This window comes from Gadus macrocephalus, chromosome 10 (assembly GCF_031168955.1).
Source record: "Gadus macrocephalus chromosome 10, ASM3116895v1".
Taxonomy (NCBI): Eukaryota; Metazoa; Chordata; class Actinopteri; order Gadiformes; family Gadidae; genus Gadus; species Gadus macrocephalus.
The window spans coordinates 20612518-20624292 of NC_082391.1; the positions used below are offsets into that span (position 1 = coordinate 20612518).

At 39.1% G+C, this 11775-nt stretch overlaps 1 protein-coding gene across 1 annotated transcript; it reads left to right on the forward strand.

Moving 5' to 3' along the window:
- Positions 1–362: 362 nt before the first annotated feature.
- Positions 363–11429, forward strand: LOC132466551 (uncharacterized). Its single transcript, XM_060063800.1, has 4 exons — positions 363–543; positions 7804–8130; positions 9607–10289; positions 10579–11429. The coding sequence occupies exons 1-3, from the start codon at positions 363–365 to the stop codon at positions 10050–10052; spliced, it is 954 nt and encodes a 317-aa protein (XP_059919783.1). The 3' UTR covers positions 10053–10289; positions 10579–11429.
- The last annotated feature ends 346 nt before the right edge of the window (positions 11430–11775 follow it).

Here is an 11775-nt window from a genome sequence, read left to right on the forward strand (position 1 = left end):
AGCAAACTATTTCTGCCATGAGCAGTATTCAAATTATTGGAGTGGATTTTTTTTGTCTGTCAAAGGTAAGATACATCCCGTTCTACTTGTTTTCTAATTCGGCATCTGAAAGAAGCCCCAATATAATTGTTTTCTCAGTTTAGATGATGATTATATTATTTCACTGTTCAGATCCCAGTGAACAGAGGTTTGTCTCCCAGACTGTGGTCCAACAGCCTGTGTCAGTATCAGGTCAGCTGGGAGACCCTGTGGCTCTCCAGTGCTCTATTACCTCCCAGAGGACAGACCACAATAACCAGTGCCAAGGGGAACCCAGTGTGTACTGGTTCAGATCAGGACCATCTCACCCTGCTGCCATTTACATGAATGGTAACAGGAGGGGTGAACGTCAGAATAGTTCTGGGCCTTCGTCTGCTCCACAGAGCTGTGTCTACACTCTCCCCAAGAACAATGTAGACTCCTCTGATGCTGGGACTTACTACTGTGCCCTGGCAGCATGCGGGGAAGTTGTGTTTGGAAGTGGAACCAAGCTGGACCTAACAGGTCAATATATTTGACTTCTTACTTCTAGTTTATTAAATTACTTTCCATTATAATAGATTCATGTTTAGAATATTTAGAATTTAAAGGGGAGTTGTGTTTGGAAATGGAACTAAGCTGGACGTGTTTCAAAATGGCACAAACAATACAGGTCAATACTAATACTACTAATACTAATACTATATATATATATATATATATATATATATATATATATATATATATATATGCATATAATATCCATATGACCTGGAACATGCCAGTAGATCTGTGTACAGAGATGACTATGTATACATGGATAGTTCTACTTCAAGTTCAATGGATTATTTTATTAGAATACATTTATCATTTTGGTTATTTAGGTTGTTTATCTGCCAGGACATGAATAGATTACCTTATTTCAAATTCAGGAAAGTATTGTACTATTTCAGGTTTCATTACATGAACTTCCAGTACAATATATGTAATTGTATACAAAATATACCATGAGTGACACATTTTTCTGTTTGATTCTAGGACCAAACCTGGTTCTAGGAACCATGGTGCTTGGAATACTGTTGGCTTGCTGTCTGGTTGTGATTATAATCCTCTTTATAACCAGAAATAAATACCTTTGCAATTTGTGAGCATTGCAAAGGTACAGTACATTATACACTTAGCCTATTGATAAGACCTGATATGAGCTAATGACAGGTTAGAGATCCCTGAGTGTTTATAGAGAAGCTTGTAACCTTTATCCATAATTTAGTCTTTTGGAAATTATATTTTACCGAAATTGACCACAAGTTGTTTGAAGCATATATTTGAATAGATAAAATAATCATTCCCTTTGTGTGATTCCCAGGAACACTGAGAGCCTACTACCATGTTGCACATGACTCAGTGATTCATCTGCGTTGATGAATGTATGTTCATTCATATTGATCATAAAACAACTCTAGCATTTAGTAATCAGGGAAATCACAGATTTAATAAACAATTTAAAAGCAATAGGATCTGTTCAATTGGGGCATCCAGGCAATTTTAAGACAAATTTGATTTCAGTATCTTAACTAGATGAATTTAAGCTACCTGGTGAAATTAACTGATCTATTTTGTTATGGCAGTAGACCAGCATGTTGTTAGTATTATTAGCTCCCAGAACACTAGTAGGATTGTAGCTTTGACTTTCGCATTTTACAGCTGTGAATCCTCTAAAATGGTAGTGATTTGCTAGATTTGGTAGTAATATGCTTCTGTTGTAGGAAGGAGAAACAGATTTGGAAACCTATGCAGCGTTGGAGTTCTCCAGTGAAAGGACCCAGGAGAGCTTGTATTCTACTTTGAGAGAAACCTGCCACTGAAGTCCATCAACCAGGTCCTACTATAGTTTGATCTGGTGGATGTGCAGTACATTTCTAAAAGGGATAAAACTACAAGCTCAAGTTAAGATGAAAGATACAATAAATGATACGATTTAGAAAACTCAAATGGCAGGACATGTTTACAGCGCTGGAAGGAGATTCAGTTCCAAGTATTTATTTTTAAATGGAGATGATAAAGAATATCAGTTTGTGCATCGAAATGTAGATACTTTCAGTCTCTGCAAATATACCTTTAGCGCCTGCATTGTGTGCATTTGTCATTCAAATCCAACATTTTATCAGATCAAGTTACTTGATTCATACGTTAACATTTCAGCTTTTTTTTGCATTAAAGCGGTTAAGGTTTCTCAAACTTGAGTGAGTAATTGTTGCTAGAATGTGTAAACTAATATTAGTTGGAATGGATAAAGAACTTCAGGAACTCTTGTCGATATAAGCTCCATACTCTTAACACCTTGGCTAGACAAACTGCTTTGTGGGAAATTTGCAACGTGAAATAAATGTATCAAATAAAAAAAACCACTTGGATTGTTTGGTTCTAATTTGCAATCAACACAGCCTCGAACATTGATTTGTAGGTTTCGTAGGGTTGTATACAATCCCAATGGCTGTCTAGGTGGTTGTGGCGTCTAACATGGTTGGTTTCTGGCGTCTAAGTAAGTGAGCAACACATCCTGTGGAGACCTACAGTCAGGTCTATCTATGGTTCAGAGATGTGGTGGTGTGTCGAAAGGCGGAGACATGGCCAGACACAGCCCTTATCTCTCGAGTCTCCACTTGGCGCTTTACTCTCTGTTTCCTGCACCATACACTCTAGTGAGAGAGATGAAAAAATCTTAAAATTAAAAATCTCTCACTTAATTTCTTATTTACATTATACAAAGTGTTCCCAACAATGTTTTTTTTTTATTTAAGGTCTGTTTCATCTGGTGAGGTTGCATGTCAATGGCATTATTTCCCCTTTAACCCCTCACTTCCGGGGAAATTCCCGATATAGAAAGCCTTTTAGAGGTATGATGTTTCAATATCGATCTAGCTCACCATGTATGAGCCACTATGCCAAGGGTATCATACTCATACCAGACGCAAAGCTACTGAAGTGTTTCCCATCCATTGATTTTACTTGGGTGGTCCACCCAGGTATATTTAGGCCGTCAAAGTTTTTTTCGGAAACCCATGTTAGCATTTTCTGATGAAGGAACCTCAAGACCGCAGCTTTCATTGTCACCATTTATTGATACTTCCCCTTCACAAAATAATTAAACCGTTTCACGTTTCACTCATACAAATTTTCTATGCAATTTTTTTAATATTCTGGAATAGTACTGGTAGTAACAGTAACATTTGTAGCAATTTTTTTTGCATTAGTAGCATTAGTAGTAGTTGAAAAACACTGAAAGTGAGGAGTTAAAATGCACCTCTCTATGACCTAGGACAGATCTTATAGAATTAGTTTAAATGTTTGAGTACCAAAATGAACCCCAGCTATGGGTGAAGAGAGATATTGATGTGATCTGTGTTCACATCAATAGAAGCTCAAGCCTTTTATAACCACCACTGTAAGTGGCAGTTAATACAAGAAGCCCATGAAAGATAGCACTTTAAGCTTTGCTTCCTTTAATCTTTCTCCCTATAGTGTATGTGTTTTAACCACTGGTTTGTTAACAGAGAGTGAGGCAGCAAGTGAGATGCGGGGCGGTGGCTGGTCATGTCTTTGTTTTTGACACACCACCACAACTCTTAACCATACATAGACCTGACTCTGGTCTCAACAGGATGTGTTGCTAAGGTTCTGCACAAACCAAACATGAAATGGTGAAATGGTTATCCTAGTAATATATATATAGATAAATATATATATATATATATATATATATATATATATAATACTGACTGAACCTGAATGGTGACTGTCAGTTTAGTGAATAGGGAATTTAAATTGTATCATAGTATTTTATCTGGTAAGTGCTTTAATAAAGAGTCAAGTAAAATAATTAAGGTCGTTGTTATCACCAATTTGGATGACAGTCTTAATGAAGTGATTGATTGAATTTATTTCAGTTGTACTAATATCTAATACAATAAGTACTCATTTGGGATCCTATTGTGATTGAGACAACAGTTGCTACATCAGTCTATTCCAGATTGCTTGTACCAGTGAATACATCTACTTACCTTTTCAGCGCCACAATGTAAAGTAACCTTATCTCCAAGTATTGCCGTTTTCAAAGAGACGATACCAGGAACTTCGTTGGTCTCAATCATCGCTGAAAAAATAGACAAACAATTTCTAAAAAAATGAAATAATCACTGGTCTAAATTATTCTTCCCAAATGATTTCAATTTTGTATTTTTAACAAAAAACACAGTATACTGCAGAAATAACAAAGTCAGACAATTTGGATGTAATATTTTTAGAGGAATTTGACTTAAATGACCCAATAAGAATTGTAATAGCAAAAACTCTTGCCGACATTGTTGCGTTTCGGTGCTCTACTAGTGCTGTACTGACTCAAGTCAAAGATTTGTCCTTAAAACACAGGCGTTACATATCCTAGATCATCAGTGATTGGCTGGAACTTAAAGGTCCCATGACATGAAAATCTCACTTTATGAGGTTTTCTAACATAAATATGCCGCGAGGCACCATCGCCCGGCAGCGGGCAGCCGGCAGCAGGCAGCGCGCGGTTCAGTCGACTTCAGGTTGATGTGAAAGTGGAAGAACCAGAGACGTCGCAGAACCCGACAAAGTCGTTTGTGATTCATGATATCGTCTGGAGGCGCACACAGCTTTTGGCCGTGATAATATGTATTATATGATATAGATATCTATGTATTATATGATATTTTTTAGATATAGAGCTCCAGGACTGTAACGCAAGTGTTGTACACTTCCTTGTTATTTGGATAACCGTTCTGCTTTTGGTGTTATGGCGCATAACACGTCGGACTCTCGTCTCTGGTATTTCTACAACGAGACTCGTAGTGGGGGTTATCTCAGCCATGGTTGAGAATGAATTGGGGGAAAGGAACTTTGGCTTTGACTCCCTCAAGAACATGAACCACGACATGGAGAAAGGGATTGTTGGCGGCGAGTGTCTCCCGCTTGAGCCCCGCTTCCCGCTGCCGAAGGACCACCGCCTCGGCGCTGCAGGAGGCGGAGGTGCCTAAGCGCTGCCCGGCAACAATCCCTTTCGCCTCCTTGTCGCGATTCAGTCTACTTCACATTGATGTGGACGTGGAAGAACCAGGAACGTCGGAGAACCCAACGCTGTCGTTTGAGATTTATAATATCAGCTCACACAGCTTTTGGCCGTGATAATATATATTATATGATATAGATATCTATGTAGGCTATATGATATTATTTAGATATAGAGCTCCAGGACTCCCGTGGGTTCTAGAATATTTACAGAACACGGCTAAAGGCTGTGTGCGCCTCGCCATTGCGATACATCCACTGTAAACAGAGCGCATGGTACCGTGGCTGCAAGCTGCTCAGGGCCACACCCCCACCCTCCCCCTTGACCCGCCTCGCTCCTCCTCATTTGCATTATAGCTACAGACCAAAACAGCGCATTTGGGGGAAGCTCAATGTGCGACTGGCTCGGAGTGGCTGTAACTCTGCACCACAACAGAATTTCGGGAACGTCTTTGAATACTGTGTTAGTGGCCCACTAATACCTATGTTAAAGCATCCATAGTATAGCATGTCATGGCACCTTTAACTTCAATTCCGATGCCCCAGTGCAGTGACGGGGACACTGTGCTGTGATAGGCGCCTTCCTTCAGAGGAGACAAAAAACCGAGGTCCTGACTCACTGAGGTCATAAAAGAGCCGAGGGCAAAGAGTAGGGGTTTCCCCGGTGTGCTGGCCCAACCAGGCTCATACAATCTGGCACCCCAATCAAATGAACTAATACAGTATCAAAAAAACATTTAACCCCCAGTTGGTTCAATAAACCCAACATATTGTAATCACGAACAAGACATAAGCAAGACGAAAGTATGGCAAAACAGCAGCAGGTGATCCACCACGGGTTTGAGGGAATGAGTTCAGAGTCACTCGACCACAGGGGGCTATCCTGGAGATGGTTCACGCTACACCAGCCACAGCAGGGACACAAGCCATACGGAGGCACAGCTGCCTTAAATAAGGGCCTTAATCAGGGGACTGGAAGTCGCTTTGTTTGAAAGCGTCTGCTAAATGCCCTAAATGTAGATGTAGTGCTTGAACCTGACTGTCCCCATTCGGGTTGAGTCAGTAATGGGAATACAACCATTTTATGTTTGGTTTCTGATGATCCTTATCAACACATCCTGTTGTACGTAAAGTCTGGTATGGTTAAGAGTTGTGGTGGTGTGTCAAAAATAAAGACATGAACAGCCTCCGCCCCGCCTCTCAACCTGCTGCCTCTCTCTCTGTTAACAAACCGGTGGTTAAAAAACACTATAGGGAGAAAGATTAAAGGAAGCAAGCCTTTAAGAATTATTTTTCATGGGCTTTTTGTATTAACAGCTACTTTACACTGGTGGTTATAAAAGGTTTGAGTTTTTTGGAGTTGCTCCAACACAGAGCGCATTAATATCTCTCTACCCAAAACTAATTCTATAAGATCTGTCTTAGGTCACAGAGAGGTGCATATTAACTCCTAACTTTCAGTGTTTTCAACTACTACCACTGCTAATAATGCTACTGTGTATGCTACTACTGATGATGGCATTATTTTTATTTAACCTTTTATTGCATTTCTCATGTATTTATCCACCTCATTATCATAACAATGAGGTAGGTGATATGATTAACATGACTCTAGAATTATTTTCCAATACAGTACTCCCCATTCCTGTCTTCATACAAACTACTGATGATCAGGCATGTAAGCAATGTCAACTGTGTGTGTGTGTGTGTGTGTGTGTGTGTGTGTGTGTGTGTGTGTGTGTGTGTGTGTGGAAAGCAAAATCAAATGTATTCATCATCAGGGAAAATATTGATTAAATGCCAGCTTTCAATGCCCAGAGATGAAAACAAAGTGAACGACGTAGGTCTTCAGTGTTCGGTTTAGATATAAATATGAACTACACCTCACAGAAAGATAACTGGATTATTGTCTTGCCTTATCAAGAGCCACCAGCCAATCACAGTGGTCCCAGGAAATGTAAATGTCAGTCTAAAGTCAGATTCATTCACTTCAGTGAGTCCAGCGTTGATTCAGCATCAAACTATGAGTGTTTTTAGCAATGATGATTCTGAGTACTGCATGTAAGTACTGTTTTAATGTGTGTACATTATTGAGGTGTTTGTTGATAAAAAATCGATCATAATTCTTGAAGAAGGATGTTATTCCATTTTGATTAGTAAATAATATACAACAATAAGGATGCATCTTGATGGATCTGTATGTTTCTTTCTTGTTTTTCTTTATGTTTTAGTGCTGATTCAAACCCAAGAGAATCCTCAATCACTCTATTTGAAAAAAGTTGAACTTGGAGATAGTGTTACTCTCAATTGTACAGTTTTGAAAAACCAGAATATCAATGAAGAGTTATACTGGTACAGGCAATCTCTGGGATATAATCCCCAAATGGTAGCTAGCAGGTATTATACATCAAAGATTTACCCATTTCTTATGTTGAGGTTCAAAGCGGGAAATGGAAATAACTTCGATTTGACAATCAGCAATGTTCAAAAAGAGGATGAAGCAAATTATTTCTGTAAACAAGGAGGACAATATCTAAACATTTGGAACAATGGTGTTTTCCTGACCGTCAAAGGTAATTCATATATTTGTTTGGATATTTGTTGTTTTAAATATCATGATCGAAAACACATTTTGTCTGAAAGAAAATCAAAGAATTTGGTTGCTTCTTATGATGATTATATTATTTAACTGTTCAGATCCCAATGACCAGAGGTTTGTCTCCCAGACTGTGGTCCAACAGCCTGTGTCAGCATCAGCTCAGCTGGGAGACCCTGTGGCTCTCCAGTGCTCTATTACCTCCCAGAGGACAGACCACAGTAACCAGTGCCAAGGGGAACCCAGTGTGTACTGGTTCAGATCTGGACCATCTCACCCTGCTGCCATTTACATGAATGGAAACAGGAGTGGTGGATGTCAGAATAGTTCTGGGCCTCCGTCTGCTCCACAGAGCTGTGTCTACACTCTCCCCAAGAACAATGTAGACTCCTCTGATGCTGGGACCTACTACTGTGCCCTGGCAGCATGTGGGGAGATGTATTACCTTGAGGACGGACTAAGAGTGAAGAATGAATAGCACACAAAGGAAATAAATAAAACAACACATATATAAGCTGTATTTTATAGACTGTATGGACATAGTGAGAGATATGTAAAGATCTCTGGTTCAGTTACTGGCTGGTTTTTAAACCACAGTGCCTGCACAGCCTGCACAGGTTGACACCTCATGATGCTTTGCCAGTTAAACCATAGGCATTGAGGCCACAACATTAGATCACGTGACTAGACACTATGAAGGCAGCATTATCCGTGTCTCAGAAGCCAATCATTATTTATCGGTAATGTTGATGAACTCTTCTTTTTTACATCTTGTACATCTTGTACTTGCTTGGATCAGATGGCCAAAATCTAGACTGCATTACTATTACCATCTTTATTGTTACTACTAAAACTGTCAGTTATTTAACCAAAAGGTAACAGGGGTTGAATTATAGCAGAAGATTCAATCGGTATCACAAAATTTGTAAAAGATATCCGAAAAAACAACAAAAATGTGGTAGACAGAATTTCTCCTCATCATACATTTAGGGAAACAAATGAAATAAATGCTGGCTTTCGATGTTTGTAATATGTGTTAAAAATAATGCCAATGAGATGTTTTCAGTGTTCAGTTTGGACTGAAATTAAATGTGATCTCCACTTAGTTGTCTGTGTTGCGCAGTTGCCTTGCTGCTCTCAGTGTCCTTAAGTTCCAGCCAATCACTGATGATCTAGGATATGTAACGCCTGTGTTTTATGGACAAATCTTTCACTTGAGTCAGTACAGCACTAGTAGAGCACCGAAACGCAAGAATGTTGGCAAGAGTTTTTGCTATGACAATTCTTATTGGGTCATGTAAGTAAAATTCCTCTAAACATATTACATCCAAATTGTTTGACTTTGTCATTTCTGCAGTTTACTGTGTTTTTTGTTAAAAATACAAAATTGAAATCATTTGGAAAGAATAATTTAGACCAGCGATTTATTTTTGCAATTTTTTTTCTTAAATGGGATAAATTGTTTGTCTATTTTTTCAGTGATGATTGATACCAAAGAGGTTCCTCGTATCGTCTCTTTGAAAACAGCAAGACTTGGAGATAATGTTACTTTACATTGTGGTGCTGAAAAGGAAAGTAGAAATATCATGTGGTACAAACAATCGATTGGATATGTTCCCCAAAAAGTTGCTTTAATAGTGGAAGAATATAGTGAGATTAGCCCCCCTTTCAATTCAATTTACACTGCAGCAAAACCAGACATGGATCTGACCATTAGATCTGTGAGTAAAGAAGATGAAGCAAACTATTTCTGCCAAGAGCATTATTCAAAGAATTGGAGTGGATTGTTTTTGTCTGTCAAAGGTAAGATATCCTGTTCTACTTGTTTTCTATGTTATCATCTGAAAGTAGCCGAAATATATAGTATTTCTCTGTTTTGATGATTATATTATTTCACTGTTCAGATCCCAATGAACAGAGGTTTGTCTCCCAGACTGTGGTCCAACAGCCTGCGTCTGCATCAGCTCAGCTGGGAGACCCTGTGGCTCTCCAGTGCTCTATTACCTCCCAGAGGACAGACCACAGTAACCAGTGCCAAGGGGAACCCAGTGTGTACTGGTTCAGATCAGGACCATCTCACCCTGCTGCCATTTACATGAATGGTAACAGGAGTGGTGAATGTCAGAATAGTTCTGGGCCTCCGTCTGCTCCACAGAGCTGTGTCTACACTCTCCCCAAGAACAATGTAGACTCCTCTGATGCTGGGACTTACTACTGTGCCCTGGCAGCATGCGGGGAAGCTGTGTTTGGAAATGGAACCAAGTTGTACGTGTTTGGAAATGGAACCCAGCTTGACACACCAGGTAAAGATATTTTACTTCCTACTTCCAGTTTATTTGGAAAATATTGAATTAAGAAGATAATATACATTGAAGTTTATCATATGTGAATACACTCCATATATTATATTTTGCATGACTTAATTTGAATGTAATGGTACAGAATATGATTGGTTCTACAGATTCATGATGACCCATTGTTGTCTGTTTCTAGATCCCAACTGTCATCTAGTGATCTTGGTGCATCGGATTCTGTTGGCTTGCTTTCTGCTTGTGATTATAATCCTCATTCTCATCATACATTACAGGTTAGTGATCATTGTTACACTACAGCACATTTTATGCGAGATCTCATATCATGAGCTTCTCCACAACATGCTTCCCAACCTTGTTGAAAGAAAGGTTTTAGTGTGCGATATCTTCTATTCATACTAGAGTTATTAATACATTTGGAACAAAAACACTTGAAAATTGCCATACTTTTCTTTTAATATTTTTAATATTTTCTGAATGTTAGTCCAAATGGTGGTTATATTACTAGGAAATGTACCATCAGGTCAACTGTGTTTCGTGTGACGTTTTCAAATGCTGGTATAGGACGGGGAAACCAATTCCTTGAACTATGCAGAGCTAGAGTTCTCTGGCAGAAGAACAGTGAAAGGACTCAGGAGAGCCTGTATTCTGCTGTGAGAGGAACCTGCCCCTGAAGTCCATCAAACAGGTCCAAATCTAGATCGATGTCCTCAATATTGTGACCTGGATGTGAATTACGTTTCTAAAGGTGTACAAAGTATAAGCTTAAAATTAGATTAGATAAGTTAGGGTCAATAGTATGAATATGAGAGGAGCTTTTTTTCATAGGCATGTCGTATTAACTGCCACTTAACACTGGGGGTTATTAAAGGCTTGGGTTTGTGTGGCTTCACTGACAAGTGTGGTATATTTGTGTGGCTGTGACGATGTTCATGATGTTTCATTCATTATTAGTTATTTGCTACTCTCAAAATGTTGTTAATAAAGGAATTGAATGAATTTATAAATATGTTTATGTTGTATATTCAAATTGAAATTCAAAGTTTTATTGGTCACATGTTTGCAAAAATAACATTTTACATGCAGTGAAATTAAAAAGGGGTCACCACTCTGTCGTTCATTGTACAAATTACCGGAACCTGAATAAATAATAGATAATAGTAATTTAAAAACAGACATCCCTTAATGAGATGATGCTATAGAAACGGTCATTAAAAAAAAAAAGAAAAGAAAAAAAAAAGGTATATAAATATAAAAGTGCATAGAATGTGGTGCAGAAGAGTGCGAGTCAGTCCACCGGAGTTAAGCAGTCTAACTGCCTGCAGAAAGAAGCTCCTCCTCAGTCTCTCAGTCCGAGCTTTAAGGCAGCGTAGGCGTCTGCCTGACTGCAGCAGGGTGTAGAGGCCAGCATCTGGGGGAGAGGCGTCCTGCCTGGTTATCCTGGCTCTTGCCCTCACCCTCTTGCTATATGTATATTCCAGGGTGGGGAGGGGTAACCTAATGGGTCGCTCTGCTGAGCGCACCACCTCACCGTCTGCTGTTTACGCCATACATTCTAAACAGGATGGGTGAAAAATAAAAAATAAAAACTCGGGTTCAGACGGTGCAGTATTTCAGACGGGTTTGAAGTCTTTGAGGAAAGCTGCACTGTTTTGGAAACACTGTTCTCGATATTACAAATCTTCTATATGTTGTTGTTGGTTTTTGGTCCATTAAAAATAACGAATTGCTTAGAGCAGGGGATCATAACCCTTTTGAAGG

Excerpts from the sequence above, each read along its gene's own strand:
- LOC132466551 (XM_060063800.1), top strand. The coding sequence starts at position 363 with ATGAATGGTAACAGGAGGGGTGAACGTCAGAATAGTTCTGGGCCTTCG. Across the intron at positions 544-7,803 it reads AACCAAGCTGGACCTAACAG|ATCCCAATGACCAGAGGTTT; the intron begins GTCAATATATTT and ends TTAACTGTTCAG. Across the intron at positions 8,131-9,606 it reads CTACTGTGCCCTGGCAGCAT|ATCCCAATGAACAGAGGTTT; the intron begins GTGGGGAGATGT and ends TTCACTGTTCAG.